The following is a 23,982-nucleotide window of genomic DNA, read 5'->3' as shown; positions in this document are numbered from 1 at the left end:
GCATTTTACATCTTTCACTCATTTAATCCTCACAAAAACTCTATGAGAAAGGTATTATTATTACTCTTAGTTTTATGATTGTTATTATTTGTATTTTACAGATTAAGAAATTAAGCTGTGGAGAAATCATGATGTGTCCCCAGCTCACTAAGCCAGTAACTGATGTAAGACAAGACGCAAATCAGCCGTCAGAGAATAAAGCCTACAAGCTTAAAGTATGCTCGAATGTCTTTAAAAAATCAGTTTTTGTCAGTTTTTAGGTAGCTACAATCAATATTTTTTTTATAATTTTATTTTTTTAAATTTTATTTATCTTTTTAAATGTTTTAACTTTTTTTAAACTGTGCTCAGTCGTGTCCAACTCTTTGCAGCCCCATGGACTGTAGCCCGCCAGGTTCCTCTGTCCATAGCATTTTCCAGTCAAGAATACTGAATTGGGTTGTCATTTCCTCCTCCAGGGGATCTTCCCAACCAGGGATCGAACCTGCGTCTCTTGTGCCTCCTGCATTGGCAGGCGGATTCTTTACCACTAGTGCCACCTGGGAAGCTCCGACTTTTTAAAAAAAGTCCACACAAAGTTCTTAGCATTGTGTCTGATCCAAAGTAAGCACTCAGTAAATGATACTTGTCACTACTATTATCTATTATTATATTTAAAAATTAAAATTGACATATTAATACTCTGAAAAGAAGCTAAAAATAAATCTCTAAAATTTAGGTCCAGTAAGAAAATTTTGTGATAAATTTAAAAGGAACTCTAAAAAAATGTTAAAAATATTAAAACATTTCACAAATCATAAGGTAGAGGATAAAGCAATTACACTGAATACATTTAATATCTGTTTATATATAAAAACTCATTTGGTTGTTGCAACTAATGACTAATGAATTCAATAAAAACAGAAGTTAAAAAACCACCAAATAAAATGTGTGCTTTGAACTATAGCTAAAAAATAAATTGAATGTTATACCTTGTTTATCTTTGCTTGAACTAAGCCCATAAAAGCTTGAAAGTCAGCAACAACATTCGTCAGAAATATTTATAGACTGTTTAACATAATATGAAGAAATGAGGTCCTAGTATAAGAGTATAATGTAGAAGTCTTCCTAAAAGCTTAATATTCTTTTCCTGAGAGTTCAATTCTCTTTTATAATAAAGTAAACTTACAGAAAATGTGTAAGTTTGAATATGAAGAGGAGACAAGAAGAGGGAGTATTTATTAAAATCCATCAGGTTTTAGGTTCACCAGCAGGTCAGGTATGAAGAGCACTTTGAGAAAACCTATCACTTTCATCAGCTGGATTAGAGTAAACACTCACTTACCCCTTGGCCAACTGCAACCCGCTCCAGAGCCTTTAAGGAGAAAAAAATAAGACAAAGATAGTTGATATGTTTAGTCTTATCTTATAAAACTTATAAACACATTATATGAGGGCTTGTAAAAGTGACATTGAAAGAGATTAATTAACTGATAACATAATAGTTTATACACTTACAAGTGTTAATATCACGAAGGAATGCTAACTGGTACACTTGTATAATTTAGGGCTGCTATATGCGTGTGTGTCATGTACACAAACACACACACACTGCAACTGTATACACTCTTTGAACTTAGAAGGAATTAGAAAACTGGAAAGATATACAGACACATTCTTGGCTCTCTTTTATTGTAGCTAAAACAAATAAATCCAAAGCTATTATAATATATGTAATAAACATAATTTATATGCTATGTTTTAATTTATTTTCTTCCAATTTTTAAAAAACATATAATTTTATCTTTTATTAAATAAAAGTATATCAAACAAATTATGGTTGAAATCTTAGCTTACAAAAGTACATGTTTTTGGTCTGCATGGTCTGCAAATTCAAATCAAATTCACGTGTGATCAACTCACTTTAAGAGAAAGTAATACATATTTTACAATTTTACATGTAGTTAGTTTTACATTTATATTTACTTAAAATGCAAAATATTTTTATAAAACATTTCCTAATATTTCTAATAAATACTCTTAATACAATATATATGAAAGATTTGTTATAATTCAAATATGGAATAGAGCCTTCTGAAACTTTCAGTTTTTTTAAGAAACATACATTTCCACATTTATGTTGTTTTATAACTGAATCACATGATAATATTTTAACTAAAATTTTATTATTAAAGCTTTAATTAGAAAATATTTCAAACATAAAGTAGTAAAATGTAACATATTTGCATACACTTCCTAATTCAAACTACTCATATTTATTTCAGATGCCTATGTCTTCTTAAATATTACTTTTTAGATTTAGCTGAATCATGTCCTTTTAAAGCTGAAAGAAAATTTACAGATTTTTGCACAAAAAGTGCAATTTTTGCAGATGCACAAGGTCAATGACAATGAAAGGAACTTGTCACAAGTTGCATAGTTAGTTAGCAGGTGAGTAGGAACTAAAAACTTGTTTTCCAAATCCCAATTTACTTTTCATGATCTCGTGTCATGAAGATTTAGTGGGAAAATGAGCTCATGTCATGAAAGTTTGCTTCACAGAAATTGTTTGAAGAAAAAAATGGAACTTTCCCATTGACTTCAAGGATACCTTCACTGAACATCAAGAGTAAGAGTGTTATGAATACAGAAGATGATTATTAAATAATAAACTTTTTATTTTATACAGGAGTGTAGACAATTCCCTGGTAGCTAAGATGGTAAAGAATCTGTCTGCATTGCAGGAGACCTGGGTTTGATCCCTGGGTCAGGAAGATTCCCTGGAGAAGGGAATGGCAACCCATTCCAGTATTCTTTCCTGGAGAAATTCATGGACAGTGGGAGCCTGGTGGGCTACAGTCCTTGGGATCGAAAAGAGTCAGTCAGGCATGACTTACTAATATTATAGCCAATTAATATTGTGACAGGCAAGTTTTTAATAATATATTATTTGGTGTCAATACAAATATCATATAACACAGGGCTAATTTTGGTATGTGTTGTTGATGAATTTATCTTAGAAAACCAAATGTTAAATTTTGATTACATGATAAAAGATAAACAGGTAGGTGATAAACAGTTTCTTACAAATATTAATAATTTTTATTGGCCAATAAGTATAGATGATGAAGAGAATATACTAAGTGTTCATTTCATACTAATATTTTTATATTTTATCAGGCTAAAAGTATGCTGATAAGATTACACTAATATAATTCATTTATTCCCCCCTGGTTAGTACCCTTAACAATTCATCTGAAAGTGTTACCAGAAAGATATCTCTCTGTCTGTCTCACTCTCTCAATCCTTTAAGCTCTGAATATTTGTAGAAAAGGTGAGTTATGAAGAAAAAGGCAATGAAACAAGAAACACCAAAAAAATGTTCCTTAGACTTTCTAAGATTTGTCAAGAAAAGAAATCCACATGAGCAAAGACAAGGATAGAGCTAGAAGGAAAGGAGCATTCTCTAAGAAGCTGACATTAGTCAGGCAAAGTGGTTGGTAAATTCTTTATTTTGGAATTTACTTTTCAAAAACCCTTCTTTATGGTTTGTTGAATGTTTATAGCAAACAGTTTTGTTTTGTTAACATACTATATTCTTTTATCTTTCTAAGGGATATTAATTGCTATTATATATTATTTTGGATAGTATCTGTTTTTATTTTGGATTGTTTTCTCCAAGTTGCTTCTTTCCTATTTGTTTATCTGATCTCTGTTCTTTCCTGTTAGACTTTCTTAGACAGTTAAAGATTCTTGGCTGTCTGCTGATAACTAAAATGTAGGTATCATAAACTTGAATGGAAGCACTGTGCTTATGAGAGGACTAGTAATTACAGACCTCACCACAAAGGTCCTATTTTATCGTGAAATTTCTAATGCCAGTATCTTCAGACTTTTCTCTTAGCCTAGTCAGATTCCCTACAAAAAGACTATTTCAATTTCTTCTTGCTTAGAGGAATCAGCAAACTAAAATGGACAGGAATGGGTAAATTTAATTCAGAAGACCATCTTATCTACTACTGTGGGCAAGAATCCCATAGAAGAAATGGAGTAGCCCTCATAATCAACAAAACAGTCTGAAATACAGTACTTGGTTACAGCCTCAAAAATTACAGAATGATCTTGGTTCGTTTCCAAGGCAAGCCATTCAATATCACAGTAATCCAAGTCTATGTCCCAATCACAGATGTCAAAGAAATTGATCCGTTCTATGAAGACCTAGAAGACCTCCTAGAACTAACACCTAAAAAAGATGTTCTATTCATCATCAGGGACTGGAATGTAAAAGTAGGAAGTCAAGATATAATTGAGTAACAGGCAAGTTTGGCCCTGGAGAACAAAATGAAGTAGGGCAAAGGTTAACTGAATTCTGCCAAGAGAATGCATTAGTCATAGCAAATACCATTTTCCAACAACACAACAGATAACTTTACACATGGACATCACCAAATGGTCAATACTGAAATCAAACTGATCACATTCTTCATAGCTGAAGATGGAGAAGCTGTATACAGTCAGCAAAAACAAGACCTGGAGCTGACTGTGGCTCAGATCATCAACTTCTCAGAGCAAAATTCAGGCTTAAACTAAAGAAAACCAGGAAAAACCCCTTGGCCAGAAAGGCATGGCTTAAATCAAATCCCATGTGAATTTTCAGTAGAGGTAATGAATAGATTCAAGGGGCCAGATCTAGTTAACATTGTGCTTGAAGAACTATGGACAGAGGTCCATAATATTGTACAGGAGGCAGCAAACAAAACCATCCCAAAGAAAAAGAAAAGCAAGAAGGCAAAGTGGTTATCTGAGGAGACTTTACAAATAGCTGAAGAACGAAGAGAAGTGAAAAGCAAGGGAGAGAGGGAAAGGTACATCCAATTAAATGTAGAGTTCCAAAAAATAGCCAGAAGAAACAAGGTCTTTTTCAATGAACAATGCTTAATAATACAAGAAAACAATAAAAGGGGAAAGACAGGTGATCTCTTCAGGAAAACTGGAAACATCATGGGAGTATTTCACCAAAGATGGTCACAATAAGGGATAAAAAGGGTAGAGACCTAGTAGAAGGTGAAGAGATCAAGAAGAGATGGTAAGAATACATGGAAGAACTGTATAAAAAAGGTCTTAATGAACCGGATTACTACAATGGTGTGGTTAATCATCCAGAGTCAGACATTCTGGAGAGTGAAGTCAAGTGGGCCTTAAAAAGCAATGCTGTTAATAAAGCTAGTGAATGCGATGAAATTCCAGCACAACTATTCAAATCCCCAAAGGATGATTCCATCAGGGTCTTGCATTCACTATGTCAGCAACTCTGGAAGACCCAGCAGTGGCCACGGGACTGGAAAATAGTCAATAATAATTCCAATCACTGCAGATGGTGACTGCAGCCATGAAGTTAAAAGACACTTGCTCTTTAGAAGAAAAACTATGACAAACCTAGACAGCATATTAAAAAGCAGAGACATTATTTTGCTGACAAAGGTCGAATAGTCAAAGCTATGGTTTTTCCAGTAGTCACATATGGATGTGAGAGCTGGACTATAAAGAAAACTGAGCACCAAAGAATTGATGCTTTTGACCTGTGGTGTTGGAGAAGACTTGAGAATCCCCTGGACTGCAAGGAGATCCAACCAGTCCCTCCTAAAGGAGATCACTCCTGAGTGTTCATTGGAAGGACTGATGCTGAAGCTGAAGCTGAAGCTCCAATACTTTGGTCACCTGATGTGAAGAACTGACTCACTGGAAAAAACCCTGATGCTGAGAAAGATTGAAGGCAGGGGAAGAAGGGGATGACAGAGGATGAGATGATGGGTGGCATCATCAACTCGATGGATATGAGTTTGAGCAAGCTCCAGGAACTGGTGATGGTCAGGGAAGCCTAGCATGCTGCAATCCATGGGGTCACAGAATCAGACACAACTGAGCGACTAAAATGAACTGAATTTAATCCTAATCCCCAAGAAGGGTAGTACTAAAGAAGGTGCTAACCATTGGACAATTGCACTTATCTCCCATGCTAATAAGGTCATGCTTAAAATCTTGCATGCTAGGCTTCAGAATTATGGGAACCAAGAACTTCCAGATGTCCAAGCTGGGTTTAGAAAAGGAAGAGGAACTAGAAATAAAATTGCCAACCTTTGCTGGATTATAGAAAAAGCAAGGGAATTTCAGAAAAACATCCATCTTTGTTTCATGGACTACACTATCGCCTTTGACTGTGTAGATCATGAAACACTGGAAAGCTCTTAGAGAGATGGGAATACCAGACCACGTTACCTGTCTCCTAAGAAACCTGCATGCACGTCAAGAGGTAACAGTTAGAATCCTGTATGGAAAAACTGACTGGTTCAATATAGAGAAAGGAGTACGATAGGGCTATCTGCTGTCACCCCGTTTATTTAACCAATATGCTGAGCACATCAGGAGCAATGCTGAACTGGATGAGTTACAAGCCAGAAGTCAAGAAAGGTGGGAGAAACATCAACAACTTCAGATATGCAGATAACACCACTTTAATGGCATAAAGTGAAGAGGAACTAACAAGCCTCTTGAGGGTGAAGGAGGAGAGTGAAAGAGCCGGCTTAAGACTAAATATTAAAAAAACTAAGATCATGGCATCTGGCCCCATTACTACACGGCAAATAGAAGGGGAAAAGGTGGAAGTAATGACAGATTTCCTCTTCTTGGGCTCCAAAATCACTGCAGACAGACACTGCAGTCATGAAATCAGAAGACAATTGCTTCTTGGCAGGAAAGCAATGACAAATCTAGACAGTGCGTTGAAAAGCAGAGACATCACTCTGCTGGCAAAGGTCCATATAGTCAAGGCTATGATCTTCCCAGTGGTCAGGTACAGTTGTAAGAGCTGGACTGTAAAGAAGGCAGAATGCCAAAGAATTGAAGCTTTCGAACTCTGATGCTGGAGAAGACTCTTAAGAGTCCCTTGGATAGCAAGGAGATCAAACCAGTCAATCTTAAGGGAGATCAACCCTGAATATACCCTGGAAGGACTGATGCTGAAGCTCAAGTATTTTGGTCATCTGATGTGAATAGACAACTCATTGGAATGGTCCCTGATGCTGGGGCAGATTGAGGGCAGAAGGAGAAGAGGGCGTCAGAGGATGAGATGGCTGGACAGCCTCACCGAAGCAATGAACACGAACCTGGGCAAACTCCAGGAGACGGTGAAGGATAGGAAGGCTGGGCGTGTTGCAGTCCCTGGTGTCCCAAAGAGCTGGACACGATTGTGTGACTGAAAAACAGTAAGAAGTCAGTTTCCCTACAAAAGACTATTTCAATTTCTTCTTGCCTAGAGGGTATAAGTTGCCAACATTCTGGGAATCAAGTCATTCCAAAAATGAGCTGACATTCTAACAAGACCCTAAATGAGTATTATTTACAAATATAATGAAAGAACAAGACAAATTCCCAGAAAAATATTTTAAAAGGATTTATCAAAGGAAATCATTTTTTTAGCAAAAATAGATTTCTAAGTTAACTCTCAGATACATGACCTAGAACATTGTAGCACTGTTTCTTTACATTGCTGTGTTATTGGCAATATAAAATTATCAAAATAATGACCACATAATAGTTAAATTTACCTTGGGGTTGTACATTAGAAACATTATTGTAGAAACAATATTTTACATTTATGATGGCAAAATCCATTTACACCATTTAACTGGAATTTGGTCCTTTTTAGACCAACATAACACCACAAACAGAGAAGACTGTGGGCCAAAGTGTTCTAGATCTAAGGATAAGAGCCAACTCAGACATTTTAAATAAAGATTTCAGTTAACTAGATAGGTACTTCCTATCCCAGACAGTTTAATAATATTTTTCCCATTTTATGAAAACTTAGGAGACCAAATGATCTGCTATACACACGCACGCACACACACACACACACACACACACACCCACACCCACAGAGCTGTGGATAAAGCACTAAAGTAATTCTGTGTTTAAGAATTGGTTGTTGGTACATTTTATATGATAATTAAAGTAATTACATGTAAGAAATAAAGTGCCATAATGCAGAATTAAAGTGTAACTATAAATTATGACCATACTGCATGCAGAGTGAATAATGTTGCAAGGGCAAGCCGTTTTTTTCCCCTCATAATTTGCAGTGCATAAATGCATTAATAAAGATGCTCTGCAAAATCTGGCATTTAACAGAGCCAAAGAAATAAATTCAGCAACATCTGGATAAAGCTTTTAGTTGAGAAAGAACAAATCCTACCAAACAGGCTGACATTCTGGCGTTGCGGCCACAGCACCATCTCTCTTCCTTCAAATAGTGGCACATTGGAAATCCCCGCCTTTCTTGGGTATATTCTGCAGATGGAAGAAAAATATGAATTATTTAAATAAAATTCTTCCTTTTTTAGTTAAAGTAAATAATCTATTGAGAGCGCAAATCAGTCATTTGAAAGTCAAACAGTAGTTAAACATGGAAGTGGTAATGTTTAAAAGCTCATTCCAGTACGTTAATTGAAAACATATTAATTTTATGAAAATGGCATTTTCTCAACAACAGCTGTTTTGCATTCAAGCTCCAGGTCTGATACCAGCCAATTTACCAAAATTATTTTTCAAAGATTTAACAAAAGCAATTTAAAATGGAAATACTTTTCATGTGCAGTGTAACTATAGAAGATAAGTAATGAGATACTGGGCATTTTCTGCTGACCCAACTTTCTAATAAAATGATTTATTAAATGTGACATTTGGCAATTTATTCTAGAACAATATTAATTTATTCCCAACAATGTTGAAGCATCAATATTTTTTCCCCAGCCACAGTGTTCACTTTCCAGAACAGCTGTATGCACTCTTCTTTTTTCCATTATAATAGGATGTTACATTTTCAACTGTGATTCAGTTTGGCTCAACTGCATTTATGGTTTAAGTAACAACAACAAAAAAGTCAGCATTCACTATTTAATCACACATATCTGCTGTTGACTCACTTATAGAGTTATATATGTAACTTGCTGATGTTAAAACCCCTTATGATCAACTATTAATTACACAGCATTTCTGACAAGGAAAAAAAAAATCTATTTTACATTAAAGCCTGGAAAATAAGAACTCAAGTTTATCAAAACAGTGGTAATGAAAAGGAAATTAAGATACATATAAATTTTCTATTAGATTAAAAAGTAAAATAGAACTAGAAAATAAGAAAATGGTTTAAAACAAAGTATTATTGAGGCTGTTGCTGTCGTTTAGCCACTACGTGTCTGACTCTTTTGCAACCCCTTGTAGCCCACCAGGCTCCTCTGTCCATGGGATTTCCCAGGCAAGAATACTGGAGTGGGTTGTCATTTCCTCCTCCAGGGGACCTTCCCAAACCAGGGACTGAACCCATGTCTCCTGCATTGGCAGATGGATTCTTTACCATTGAGCCACCAGTGAAGCCATACTGTTGATGTAGATTCCACCAAATAAACGTCTGTGTTATGAAATATCAGTTGGTTTTTGATTAAAATAGAGAAAATTTAAGTTTCATATGGACATGAGCCTGTGATAGTGATTTCCTTCTTTCTTTTAATTAAGATTTTATAATTGACCTTATTTGATAATCATATGGAAGATGGAAGACATTCCTTGCCCCAGAAATATAAATAATAACACAATATTGTTAAGCACTGTTATAAGTACTTTAAATATATTAATTACCTTTAAATGCTAGGAGCTTTCAGTGTGTTAACAAGTCCCCACAGCAATTCTATGAAATAGGTATACTATCATGTTTCCAATAGAGAAACTAAGCACAGGGACTTTAAGAGGACTGCCGAAGTTGCAAATCTAGCACATGACAGACCTGGAATTTAAACCAGCAGTCTGACTCCAGAGGCCATGCTCTTAACCACCAGGCTAGATAAACAACTTCACTTACAATTGCCCAGGACTCATGGAGCCCTTGAAGCCTATCCAAGTCCAAGGGACCCCAGTCTACTTCCTCCATCAATTACCAGGATGGCTTGAAAGAGAGGTTTGAGTTTTACTGAAGGCTTTACATTTTAACCAAAACATGATTATTGCTAAACGAAAGGGTTACTGTAAGTAGTTTAACTCTTTTTCTGACAGCTGAAGAAAGAAAGAGCTAAACTTTACTCTAAAGAGTAAGGGGCTAAAGAAATGAGGTTTTGCTGTTTTATTGAGAGTGTTTAGGAAAGTCCTAATAAAACCGTTTTTTCCCTTCCCCCATCTGCTCTCTCCTTCTTCCTTACGAAGTAACAGAGCATTCAATCTTTAGCTGACTATTCAGCTGTTCAGATTAGAGACTATAATTCCCAGACTCCCATGTAGCCACTAGGATAGCTAGAGATTAAGTTTTGGCTAACAGGATATGGGCAGAAGTTCAGTTCAGTTCAGTCACTCAGTCGTGTCCAACTCTTTGCGACCCCATGAATCGCACCACGCCAGGCCTCCCTGTCCATCACCAACTCCCAGAGTTCACTCAGACTCACGTCCATCGAGTCAGTGATGCCATCCAGCCATTTCATCCTCTGTTGTCCCCTTCTCCTCCTGCCCCCAATCCCTCCCAGCATCAGAGTCTTTTCCAATCAGTCAACTCTGCGCATGAGGTGGCCAAAGTACTGGAGTTTCAGCTTTAGCATCATTCCTTCCAAAGAAATCCCAGGGCTGATCTCCTTCAGAATGGACTGGTTGGATCTCCTTGCAGTTCATGGGACTCTCAAGAGTCTTCTCCAACACCACAGTTCAAAAGCATCAATTCTTTGGCACTCAGCCTTCTTCACAGTCCAACTCTCACATCCATACATGACCACAGGAAAAACCATAGCCTTGACTAGACGGACCTTTGTTGGCAAAGTAATGTGCAAATGCTCAAAAAGGGGAGGGGTAAGCTCTCCCCTCCCCACTCTATGGTCATGTTGGCAAGCAGATGATGGAGCCACAAGACAGAAGGATTCTGGGTTTTGGAAGGCTTTTTGGTACAGAGCTCCTTTTGTGTGTCTGTGTGTTAGACACTCAGTCATGTCTGACTCTGCAACCCCATGGACTGTAGCCTGCCACACTCCTCTGTCCATGGAGTTCTCCAGGCAAGAATAGTGGGGTGGGTAGCCATTCTCTTCTCCAGGGGATCTTTCCAACCCAGGGATCGAACCTGAGTCTCCTGCATCACAGACAGATTCTTTACCATTTGAGGGCATCTGTGTGGATGCCCACAGAGCTCCTTTAACTAGCTCTAATTGTCTACCTTGGGACTGAAATAGAAATATCCATCTGTTTTGTTGAAGCGACTGCTACTTTGGGTTTGAACCTATCTAGCATCTAAATCTTTAATTCAGTGTTTCCCAAACTTTTTTTTTGTAGCTCAGCACTCAGAGAATATGGTGGATTTTGTAGATTACAGTGGAATAAACAGATGATGATAACTGTGTTGAGCCAAAACCCATGGGATGAAGGAAGCAATATCACAGGAACTCCTTTGTAGCATCCATGACACATTAGTTGAATCCTTCTGTTCTAATTAATACAGGAGTCTTCTTTGACAATGTGTATTTGAGCAGAGATTTATATGAGGAGACAAGTCATGAAAATATTTGTTGGGAAGACTTAATGAAAAGCAAACAGAGCTCCAACAAGACATAGTTCATTTCCAAAAATATAATACCAGAATATTATACAATTTAAAAATTATTAACTAGCAATTTTTCAATTTCTAATACTTCAACAAAATACCTACAGAACAAACTTGTAGGAATGGAAAAGAGGAGATGAAAGTCAGCTTGGTACAAAACAGGAGAATTCCACTTAAGAAACAAGCAATGGATTTGTAATGAAAAGTATAATTAGTGTACCATCTCTGCTCTGCAATTTGCCTTATGCTGCCAGGAAAAAAGCATGTCTACTTGCCTGAAAATAGGTAGACATTTCCTCCACCAATAATAAGCCAAAATACTACTTAACATCAGACTGAAATGAGGAGAGTATTTCTGGAAAATATATTACAATGGAAGGGGTATATTATTTCCAGGAAAAGAAAAATCTAAAATAAGAAATCCATGCCCAAGTTAGTCTCAAATTCTTAACCCACAGAAATTGTAATAAGATATAATAAAATTTATTGTCTCTAAGTCATTCAGTTTTGCGGTGATCTCTCAAACAGCATTAGATGATGAATACAGTCTTGCAGTAGCAACACAGCAGCCAATTACCTCATACAAGGGAACTGAGATGGAAAAATGCACTGCTGATGAGTATGGCAAGTGTGCTTCCTCAGGGAAGAGCTCCGTTTTGATTAAGACAGTAAAGCGATCTTCAAAGAATAGGTTGCACATAAAGGCAATTTTGGTAATGAATAACTGAATTCAAGAACATTTTGGAGTTGAGAAGAGGTAGAAGACAAGGCCAAACAAAGGACATATATACATTTGTTGAGAATCCTGGAAATCAGGAATGAATTGTGAGGTCAGGTTTCTGGTGAGGACTGACACGAATGTGGATCAAAGGCATGATGGGGTTAGGCCTTAGCATCCCTAGAGATAGTGGTGAGGCTATGAGTGCTGTGGTGGGGGCAGGGAGGGGAATTTTTCAGGGAAATACAGAGTTCTGGGCTTGCCAACTGATGCATGGTGATAAAGGGGAGATGCAGATGGGGTTACATATTACATAGGACTGGGATTCCTCTAGATTTCAGATGATACAGTGTGGAAGCCAGCAGGGGAGTAGTCACACACTGAGCACACTGGGCTGTCACTGGAGAAATGGAGGCTGGAAGATGGCAAGCATGTTCCCTCACTCGTGCTGGTGAATGTGATGAGGGGGGATGAGGGTTACTGTCTTCTTTCAGTTCAGTTCAGTTCAGTCACTCAGCCATGTCCAACTCTTTGCGATCCCATGAATCATAGCATGTCAGGCCTCCCAGTCCATCACCATCTCCCGGAGTTCACTCAAACTCATGTCCATCAAGTTGGTGATGCCATCCAGCCATCTCATCCTCTGTTGTCCCCTTCTCCACCTGCCCCCAATCCCTCCCAGCATCAGAGTCTTTTCCAATGAGTCAACTCTTCGCATGAGGTGGCCAAAGTATTGGAGTTTCAGCTTCAGCATCAGTCCTTCCAAAGAACACCCAGGACTGATTTCCTTTAGAATGGACTGGTTGGATCTCCTTGCAGTCCAAGGGACTCTCAAGAGTCTTCTCCAACACCACAGTTCAAAAGCATCAATTCTTCGGTGCTCAGCTTTCTTTACAGTCCAACTCTCACATCCATACATGACCACTGGAAAAACCATAGCCTTGACTAGACGGACCTTTATTGGCAAAGTAATGTCTCTGCTTTTGAATATGCTGTCTAGGTTGGTCATAACTTTCCTTCCAAGGAGTAAGCGTCTTTTAATTTCATGGCTGCAGTCACCATCTGCAGTGATTTTGGAGCCCCCAAAAATAAAGTCTGACACTGTTTGCACTGTTTCCCCATCTATTTCCCATGAAGTGATAGGACCAGATGCCATGATCTTCATCTTCTGAATGTTGAGCTTTAAGCCAACTTTTTCACTCTCCTCTTTAGGGCTCATCAAACTTTTCTTTGCCCCCACAATGAAGGCCTACAGAAGGGTACCCTTACCATATGCTTAAGTAAGTTCCTCCTCCAACCCTATCTAACAGTGTGAAGGACAGCAGACGGGCAGTCTCATTCATGCACATGGCTCCCCAAACCTCCAACCAAAACACCTCTGAACTTCTCGGGCAGTTTACAGGAACTGCCAGCCTTGGTTCAGGGTTATGTGACACCACAGGAGAGACTCACTCCTCTGGACATCCAGTGGTTGTGTAATCACCTTGAGGTTTTCTGAATCTGTATCAGTTTGTTCTGTGATTGAGGTTAGAGGAACCTCACAGCTTTGTTCATTTCCTAACAGAGCAAGAGCAAAAAGCTGACAGGGAGGAGGGATACCCTCACAGGCAAACAAAGCCTTTCATATACAGATGCACTATTTTCTTTGGAATCTGTTTCATTAGCTTCATTCTGACTGCAACGAAGAATGAGGCTCCCTTCTATGTCTTGAATCAAAGTCACAGTGTTCACCATTTCTGTTGTTACGTCTTGGTTTCCTACTTAACTGTGTTCATATACTTATAATCAAATCTAGTCAAACTGGGCATTAAACTTCCTTATCAGTGAACAGCAGACTCATTGGGAAAGTCCCTGATGCTGGGAAAGACTGAGGGCAGAAGGAGAAGACAGTGTGAGAGTATGAGATGGCTGGATGGCATCACCGATGCAATGAACATGAACTTGGGTAAACTTGCAGGACAGAGGCCTGGTGTGCTGCAGTTCACGGGATGGCAAAGAGTTGGACATGACTGGGCAACAGAACAAACCAACCAACCAGTGAAATCAAGTTGCTTTCCTTGAGGATCACTTTCATGCTATCTTTAATTCTGGAGAAGATGAAGTTTCTTGTTTTTTTCCTTCTATTCCATTTCCTAGTCTTTTCTAGCTTTAGAAATGCATTAATCTTATCAATCTAGATATTCTACTAGTTCTTCCTTTTTGTGTTAATATTATTATCATCCAGTTAGTGACACAAGTTTGAATTATAGAACAATTTTTTTTTTATTGTTCTCTGTTTTAATTCCCAAGTTCTTATATACTCATCTTCTTAATTGTATCTCCTTTTCAATCTTCATTAGCTCTTAACTGGGTAAATGCAATACCTACTAGCAAATTCTCTTTCCCTTTCTTTTTGTTCTTCCTCTACATTAAGAGTAACAGTATCTTTCTGAAATCTATACATCCACACATGCCACTCAAACGGCCCTTGTTTCCATCACCACCAGCATCTATGAGACCAAACCCAATGGGTATTTTTCTTACTGCAGATTTTAAGGAGCTTGTGATGTTTCCTCCTTAAAATATTCTCTTCACTTGGCTTCTATGATCTCACTCTCTCTTATCTGTGGCCTAATACTCTTCATAGTCCCTTGACAGCTTATTGTTTTCTGTCTATTAAATGATGTGCTTAAGGGTTAATCCTCCTACTTCCATGCTTTCTTTGACTAAAGGCTCAAAAACTCATACGCCATCAACTGGTAAACAAATGAATGAAATGGCTAGGTAGAATACAACAGGTACTAAAATTTTTGTATGGTATGATAAAAAGTATCACATTTGCCTGGTCTTAACTGCCTTTTAAAGTAAAATTTGGTCTATCGAAATTGTCTAAAATTAGTCTGAATCTATCTATACTTTTCCCTAGGCAATCTTGTCCATATCTCAATACATGCTGATCATTCCTGCTATTACTTCCCCAGGGCTGCCGTAACCAATCACAACACACTGGGTGGCTGAAACAAAAGGACTGTATTCTCTCACCGTTCCGGAGACCAGAGGTCTGAAATCAAGGTGTCAGTTGGGGCATGCTCACTGTGAATGCTCTTGGAAAGAATCTCTCCTTGCCTCCTCCTAGCCTCTGGTGGTTGCTGGCAACCCTTGCCTCACTCGTTTCTGAGCAATTACATCTACTCCTTTAAATTTAATTCCCAAGTTATCTCCAATCTGAACTTCTTTTTGGATGTTGAGATAAGAAATTTAAAAGTTATCTGCTGAATATTTCTAAAACTAAAAATATGCAAAAATAAATTCACTTCCTAGGCCTACAAATCTGTTCTTACCCAATAATAATATGTCATTATGTAATCATGCTATCATCAACTCAATGGACATGAGTTTGAGCAAACTCTGGGAGATAGTAAAAGACCAGGAAGCCTGGTGCACTATAGTCCATGGGGTTCAAAGAGTCGGACATGACTGAGTGACTGAACAACCATCATCATGATATAACCTAAAACCTTGCCATCATCTTTAGCCTTCACTGTCACCCCTCACCACCACCAATCCTCTTTCCCTATCACTGGTTGCCATGTCAGTTGGTTTCATCTCTGAAAAGTCCTAGTGACTTGTTGCCTTCTATTTTTCAGAAATGTAAATGGATGAATGCAATTATTTTGCGATAAACACTCAAAAATATTTTTATGGGACTAAGTATACTTTGCCTTCCACTGAATAACATTCTGAGGCTTCAGTATATCATTCATGGCTCTCATAATCTGGCTCGGATTTGTTTTTTCATTTTTCTAAATGAAAACCAAATGTCACCTTTTTTAGAAAGCTTTCCTTTATCCCTGAGTTATGAAAAATTACTCTCTCTTCTAGTCTTAATAGCATTTGGTTTATACACCCATCACTCATTACTTCTTTTATTCATTTTTTCAATAATTCATATTTGTAGTTGATTAAGATCTATAGATCGTGACTATATCACTCTCAGGCATGCATGAAAGTTCTATGTAATTGTTTCTGAATTCCCCACTGTATCATGAGCTCCCAAAGGGGGAAGACAGACTCTCACTTATCTTATACCCTCTAGTGCTTATTACAGAACTTTGTTGAACTGAATCAACAGAATTACATAGATGAATCAAGATTATCTGCATGCCCTCATTGAAAATACATGCTCTTAAGATTTCTTTAGACTTAAATGAAATTTGACATATAATTTTATCCAGAAAAAAATAAACAGGCATTATGCTGTTAGAGACATAAATTTTTGTTCCCTAAGTTAATAATCTCAACTTACATTATACTTTCATATGTAGAGGGTTTTAGACTATTTTATTTAAAACCACAATGATTATTATTGAGATAGGGGAAAAAAGACAGGAAAAAATATATAAAGTGATTTTTTAAAGATTTTGCTTTGCTCTTCACATACCTTGCCCTCTCTGTTTAGTTGTTCTCCTGTTTATAACCTGACATTATGTATCCACTTATTCATTTTTCTATTGCCTGATGCCTTCTTTCAAAAAACTAATTTATTTTTGGCTGTGCTGGGTCTTCGTTGTCTTTGGGTGGGATTCCTCCAGTTGCAGGGAGTGGGGACTCCTCTTCCTTGGGGCGCACAGACTTTTCATTGTGGTGGCTCCTCTTGTTGCAGAGCACTCTAGGGCGCATGGGCTTCAGTAGCTGTGATACGCAGGCTCAGCAGTCGTGGTTTGCGTGCCCTAGGACACGTGGGCTTCAGTGGTTGTGGCGCACAGCTTTTCCTGCCCCATGGCATGTGGCATCTTCCTGGACCAGGGAATGAACCCATGTCTCCTGCACTGGCAGGCAGATTCTTATCCACTGCTCTACCAGGGAAGACCCTGGTGCCTTCTTATCAGAATATAAGGGTAATGAGGGCAGGGGCTTTGTTTTGTTTACTCTTGTATCATTGGTCCCTAAAGCAGTGACTAGCATGTGTCAGGCCACCCAATAAATGCTTCTTATATCAAAGGAAAAAAACCCAACAAAATCTTTATGAATAAACTAACTAAAATGGGGCAAGATTAACAAAAATATCTGAAACAACCACCAAATAAATGAAAAGATAATTTGTTACAACAGGAAAAACATATCAAAGACACAATTTATCCCCACAATAATCTATAAATTCACTGTATGTCAATAAAAATCCCAAGAGCTTTTTTAAAATGGATTTTAACAGTCTGATTCTAAAACTCATTTGACACACAAATCATCAAAATCAGCTTTTACTTTGAACCTGGTCAACAATGTATATTATGATCTAAACATTGGAAATGAGATAATTTAAAAATCATTCTTTTTAAACACCAAACATTTTACAACTTTTCTATGAATTTGCACTATAAATCACATAAACTTTAATCCCAAATAAAAGACTCAAGAAAATTTTTCTACCTAAGCCTTATTAAATCGTTGATGTGATCAGCATTTCAATTTTCCTCTTGCCAAGATCTCTGGATAAGTAAAATACTCCATCATCAAATTTTAAAATAGTTCCACTGTTAACAGTAAATAAGCATTTTAATATTAATTATTTCCTTTTCTGAAAGATGGTGTATCCTTTTCCCAGCAACACAAGAAATATTAGAAAGAACTCTAGCAAAACATGAAACAAAGCCTTATTGCTTGACTTTCGTATCTTGTACTGTTCACCCAAATGTGCACTGAATATCTGGCTTCCACTGCTGAGCCCAGACAATAAATGAGATGCAGACTCAAGCAATGCAGCAGCAGCAGCAGCAGTCTACAAGCCTTTCCTGACAGAAATCTCTTTGAGGAAACTCACTCAATAGCCCTGTATCTGGTTTTTAAAAAATATAAAACTGCATTTGTATGTCTTACACAGACCAATGAAATAAAATGCTCACTCTTTTAAAAGTAAATAAATAAAACTCATTTGAAAGGAAAAATGCATGAGTTAAGACAATTTTGAAAACTAAGAACTTTGAAGGACTTGCTCTACCAAATTTCAAAGGTTCAAATAAACTACAGAAATTAAAACAGTATAGTTTTATTATAGGAACCAATGGACTAAAGGAAAAGATAACCTAAAAATGTACTATCTGAGAAAGGTGTCATTTCATATCAATGTGTAAAAGCATGGATTATTCAATAAATAGAATTTAGAAAAAATAGAACCATTTTGCAAATCATACACAAAAATAAACCCAGATAGATTGTGAAAGTGAAAGAAAGTGAAAGTTAAGTTACTTAGTTGTGTCTAACTCTCTGTGACCCCATGGACTGTAGCCCACCAGGCTCCTTTGTCCATGGAATTCTCCAGGCAAGAATACTGGAGGGTTGCCATTTCCTTCTCCAGGGCACCTTCCCGGCCCAGGGATTGAACCCAGGTCTCCCGCATTACAGGCAGACTCTTTACTGACTGAGCCACCAGGGAAGATTATGGAACCAGATAAATCAAAAATTATAGTTTAGAGGAGAAAATTCTAAAACATATGTCACCCACACAGGAGAAGTGAAATAGAATGTGGTACATCCATTCTAAGGACTGGAGTGGGTTGCCATTTCCTTCTCCAATGCATGAAAGTGAAAAGTGAAAGTGAAGTCGCTCAGTCGTGTCCGACTCTAGCGACCCCATGGACTGCAGCCTACCAGGCTCCTCCATCCATGGGATTTTCTAGGCAAAAGTACTGGAGTGGGGTGCCATTGCCTTCTCCATTCTAAGGAATACTTTGTCCTTATTAAACAAATTTAGTAATTCTATATAAGTTAACAATGAAAGTGAAAGTTGCTCAGTCGTGTCTGACTCTTTGCAACCCCATGGACTATACAGTCCATAGAATTCTCCAGGCCAGAATACAGGAGTGAGTAGCCTTTCCCTTCTCCAGGGGATCTTCCCAACCCAGAGATCGAACCCAGGTCACAAACATTGCAGGTGGATTCTTTAACAGCTGAGCCACAAGGGAAGCCCAAAATACACTGCTAAGTAAAAGAACAACACTGCACTGCTTTTCCTTACTAGGTCACTTCACAGGTCCTCCTAGTTCTCCCAAACTTCCTTTGCAAAGTACTCTGAACTTTAAAGGATGTTTCTAGGTTTAATCCCTGTATTTTATTATTATGTTTTTTTAAGATCTCTACTCCCTAAGTGATATCACTCAAACTTACTATCTCTATGTTAAGAATTCAGACATTTATCTTAAACCCAGATTTGTCCTCAGAAACCCAGAATTATCTATCCAACTGATAATATAACCTCCACACTTGTATTTTTAAAACAAACGTCAAACTCAATTGTCCAAAACTGAACAACTTTCTTCTCAATTCTACTCTTTCAGCAGTCATATTCAGGTCACTAAATAACTCCATTTTCCCACTATTTCAGACCAAAACACTTTGAGTTACACTTGGCTTTTTTCTTATGACATTCAGAATATTATCTAAGGGTAAAAGGCATATTAAAACTGTACCAAATTGCTAAGATTTCTGAAGTATTCATATCTTATCAGTTGATTGAATATATTAAAACTAAAAGAATAAATATAATTAAACTATATAAATCAGACCCATACTGTTGTGAAATAAAATTCACATTTTATAAGAAAATGTGAAGACAATTGCAAGACAAGAAAAGTTTAAATATAAAAAGTTCTTCTCTGTCCTTTGCCTTCTCTCTCCCCACACTGTGCATTGCATATGTGCACTATGCATCAACCAAACCTTCCCCGTCAGCAGGAATACCTGCTCAACCAGAAAGAACAACATTCTCCTAGCATTGAAAACACAACTCCTTAAAAGATTACATTTCTTCTTGATCTTGAAAGAGGCCAAAATGATGCTTAGATCTGGACTGTGTAAACTGTCAATAATACGCCATTTAATGTATAGCCCTGTGTTCCAAAAAACCTACGTAACTGTGCCTTGACTTCTCATAGGTGGAACAGTTCTCAGAACTTTCTAAGATGCTGTTCCCTGCTTATAATCCTCAGTTTGGCTCAAATAAAGTTTTCCATCTCTTAGATGGACTAATTCTCATCAACACTCTTCAGTTAAAGGATAAATTCAAAACAGTACAACTAGATAAGACATAACTAGATAATTTAAAAGTAGATAAATTCTAAAAATTGATCTACTCTCTAAAAATGCTTGGAATAAATATAGGTATAAAACTTTGGTAACTTAAAATATAAAACTTATGTGTAGCTCTCAGTAAGTTTCAAATTGTAAAGGAAGTACAGAAAAAGATCCTATTAGGTTGGTACAAACATAACTGCAGGTTTGGATTGTGAATTTTAAATCATTATAACTAGGCTTAAACACATCTTTATTAATCAAAACAGGAACCACTATAATCAATACATTTTTGCCAATGAAAAACAAATTTGCTTATTCCTGTAGCATAAAAATCTATGCTTCAGGAGTCGATGGACTCTTGCAAAGCATTTCCTGCCTCCTGCTGGTTGTGGAAGCATTTTTCCCTGTAAAAAAGTCACTGAGACGCTTGAAGAAGCGGTAGTCAGTTGGCGAGAAGACAGGTGAATATGGCGGATGAGGCAAAACTTCACGGCCCAATTTGATCAACTTTTGAAGGACTGGCTGTACAACGTGTGGCCAGGCGTTGTTGTGGAGGATTGAGCCCACTCTGCTGACCAATGCTGGCTGCAGGCATTGCAGTGTTCAGTGCATCGCATTGATTTGCTAAGTGCACTTCTCAGATGTAATTGTTTTTCTAAGATTCAGCTGTAATGGATCAGATGGGCAGCAGACCATCCAACAGTGACCATGAGCTTTGTTTTTTCCCCAGTGTGCTTTTAATACCAAATTAATAGGTATTAATGTATTAACATATTAATGACATTTTACTCTATATGTCCATTAAGATATTCTATACATAAGTTGAATCATATGAAACTGCTATCATTGCTGGTTTTTGTAGGTGAAAAATGGTCGAACACCAGCAATTTCATTGAGTTCAACCTAATCACTGACTTGATGGACGTGAGTCTGAGTCAACTCTGGGAGTTGGTGATGGACAGGGAGGCCTGGAGTGCTGCGATTCATGGAGTCGCAAAGAGTTGGATACGACTGAGCGACTGAACTGAACTGAACTGAATCACTCCTTAACTTAAATATTGTTGCTATTGTTTAGTTGCTAAGTTGTGTCTGACTCTTTCGTGACCCCATGGACTATAGCCCATCAGGCTCCTTTATCCATGGGATTTCCCAGGCAAGAATACTGGAGTAGGCTGCCATTTCCTTCTCCATCCATGACCTTTTCTGGTGCAAGTTTGGCTTGGGGAAGTGCTTTGGAGCTTCTTCTCAGTCCAACCACTGGAGCTGGTTGTCACCAGTTGTATAAAATTCACTCTTCGTCACACATTGCAATCCAATTGAGAAATGGTTCATTGTTGTGTAGAATTAAAAGACAACGGGTTGCCGTCTATGGGGTCACACAGAGTCGGACACGACTGAAGTGACTTAGCAGCAGCAGCAGCAGCACTTCAAAACCATGACTGCTTTGATTTTCGGTCAGTTCGTGAGGCACCCACTTACCAAGCTTTTTCACCTTTCCAATTTGCTCCAGATGCTGAATGACCATAGAATGGTCAACATTGAGTTCTTCAGCAACTTCTCACATAGTTATAAGAGGATCAGCTTTGACTATGGCTTTTGATTGGTCACTGTCAATTTCCGATGGCCAGCCACTATGCTCCTCATCTTCAAGGATCTTGAAAAACTTCTTGAACCACCACTGAACTGTATGTTCATTAGTAGTTTCTGGGCCCAAATGTGTTGATGTTATGAGTTGTCTCTGCTGCTTTATGATCCATTTTGAACTTGGATTAAAAAATCACTTGAATTTGCTTTTTGTCTAATATAATGTCTATAGTCTAAAATAAATATAAAATAAACAGCAAATAATGTCATTAGCAAAAAAATAAACCAAGAAATGGATATTAAAATGATGAATAACATAGCCACATTTATTTAAAAATGTATTCCAATATCAAAAGGCAAAGTTCAACAATGCAAAACCGCAACTAGTTTTGCACCAACCTACCAGAATTCAAGACATTTGAAGAACGTCACAGCAGAACAGATATTCACATTAACTAATTATCAAATCTATAATATGAATTGAGGCCCTATGTCTTCTACTTCTGCCTTCCCCAAAAGAATCTTCAATTTAAGTCACTGAGATATATATCTCATGTATGGTCTTTTGCTTCACAGAATCCTCTAAAGAGAGTGGCTGATTAGTCAATGGTAAAAGGGTAATTTCTCATTTCTCATTTGTTTCTCTCTAGACTATACCAGGTTAGCCCTATTTATATCATCTTTTTTTCTGTTTCTCATCTCTACTTGTAGCTCTATTATATAATCAGTATATTAATATTTCACTTATCCTTTTGTTTAAAAATGTTGCTGGAAACATAATCTCACAGTAATATGTAAATTACAGTCCTAGTTTAAAATATATTGCTTTAACAGAGTTACATCTACATTCAAACACTGTTTCTTAATGAATTGGCCTAGATACTACTGCCTTGGTAGTTTTTTAATTGGCCACACCACGTGGCATGTGGGATCTTAGTTCCCTGGGCAGGGATTGAACCTGCCTCCTCTCTACTGGAAGTGCAGAGTCTTAATCACTGGACTGCCAGGGAAGTCCTGCTTTGCTATTTTTTTGCATGACTATAAGAACAGCAACATCTGAGTACAGATAGAAAACACTGCACTGGTCTGGCAAACACTGATAGCAGCATCTCAATGGTGCATCTTACTGTGCATGATAGATTTCCTCTGTTGCTCTTCATATACTCTATATTCAAGACTCCAGTCTTGATAAAATAGTTTATATTGAGACACATATGGAATATCTGAAACATTAAGACAATGAGACAATCTTTACATGAATATCATGAATCACATTGTAAACTTCATTCCTAAAGAAAATTTTGCTCGTTGTGCCAGACTGATGATGAAAGAAATTTAAACAATGTGCTTAAATTTATCACATGAAAAGAAGAAATATGCAAATACAGTATTTATAGCAAAATATTTTCAACATTATTTGCTCTATAGAATACAAATCCAAATTTGTATATAGAACTGGTAGAATGTAAACTAGTTTTCTTTTTTAAGGCTGTTTTATATTAGTTTGATTGTAAACTTTCTGATAAGAATTTCTATTAGCTTTGATTTCATATTACCTTATGGTTTGAAGCATATATTTCTCTTTAGTACTCCTTTTAAGTGAATATATACTAATTTTCAATTTTAGATTTAATGAAATTCTTCTTTTACTTATTATGAGCACAGTGAAAAGTTGTTTCTTTGCTAAATAAATACAATCTGCATGAGCTTCTAAAACCACTTTCTATTAGTCATGAAAAACAATGAAGTGCAAATTAAAGAAAGGGGAATATATATTAAAACTCAATGTCTAACTACTTGTGGGCAGCAAGAAGATTTCCTATGGCAAAAGTAATCAGAGCCAATACTGTAGAAAATGTACAACTGACTGAAGATCAGATACAGCTGTCTGTGTGAGGTAATTATGCACAGACTGCCAAGTACATCTAGAAATCTCTGTATTCACTCCATGTTAATTGGCAAGAATTTCCCTTAGACTTAAGCCCAGCTGAACAGTGAGAAATAATGTGATGTTGTAACTAAAGGTTATAAA

The 23,982-nt window shown here is 37.2% G+C and overlaps 1 protein-coding gene and 1 long non-coding RNA gene across 13 annotated transcripts in view; one reads left to right on the top strand and one right to left on the bottom strand.

Annotated features, from left to right (window-relative positions):
- METTL25 (methyltransferase like 25) overlaps nt 1-23,982 on the bottom strand; it is a 142,421-nt gene that overhangs the window by 68,277 nt on the left and 50,162 nt on the right. For 8 of the 12 annotated variants that reach the window (XM_086398892.1, XM_086398890.1, XM_086398888.1 and 5 more), the window contains 2 exons: nt 8,231-8,325; nt 1,325-1,354 (listed from right to left, as the gene is read on the bottom strand). In XM_086398892.1, the coding sequence (XP_086255018.1) occupies nt 1,325-1,354; nt 8,231-8,325 (125 nt within the window). Of the gene's footprint in view, nt 1-1,324; nt 1,355-7,142; nt 7,232-8,230; nt 8,326-23,982 lie in introns of all 12 variants that reach the window. The other 4 variants (XR_015163464.1, XR_015163462.1, XR_015163463.1 and 1 more) reach the window with 1 other exon arrangement.
- Nucleotides 102-22,156, top strand: LOC147371330 (uncharacterized). Its single transcript, XR_015163466.1, has 2 exons — nt 102-215; nt 21,877-22,156. It is a non-coding gene; the product is annotated as an uncharacterized LOC147371330 (long non-coding RNA).

Source organism: Bos grunniens, chromosome 5 (assembly GCF_055505025.1).
Source record: "Bos grunniens cultivar Pamir isolate PY7600 chromosome 5, Bosgru_T2T1.0, whole genome shotgun sequence".
NCBI lineage: Eukaryota > Metazoa > Chordata > Mammalia > Artiodactyla > Bovidae > Bos > Bos grunniens.
The sequence above is the reverse complement of the archived record's forward strand: the minus strand, read 5'-3'. Positions and strand labels throughout refer to the sequence as shown.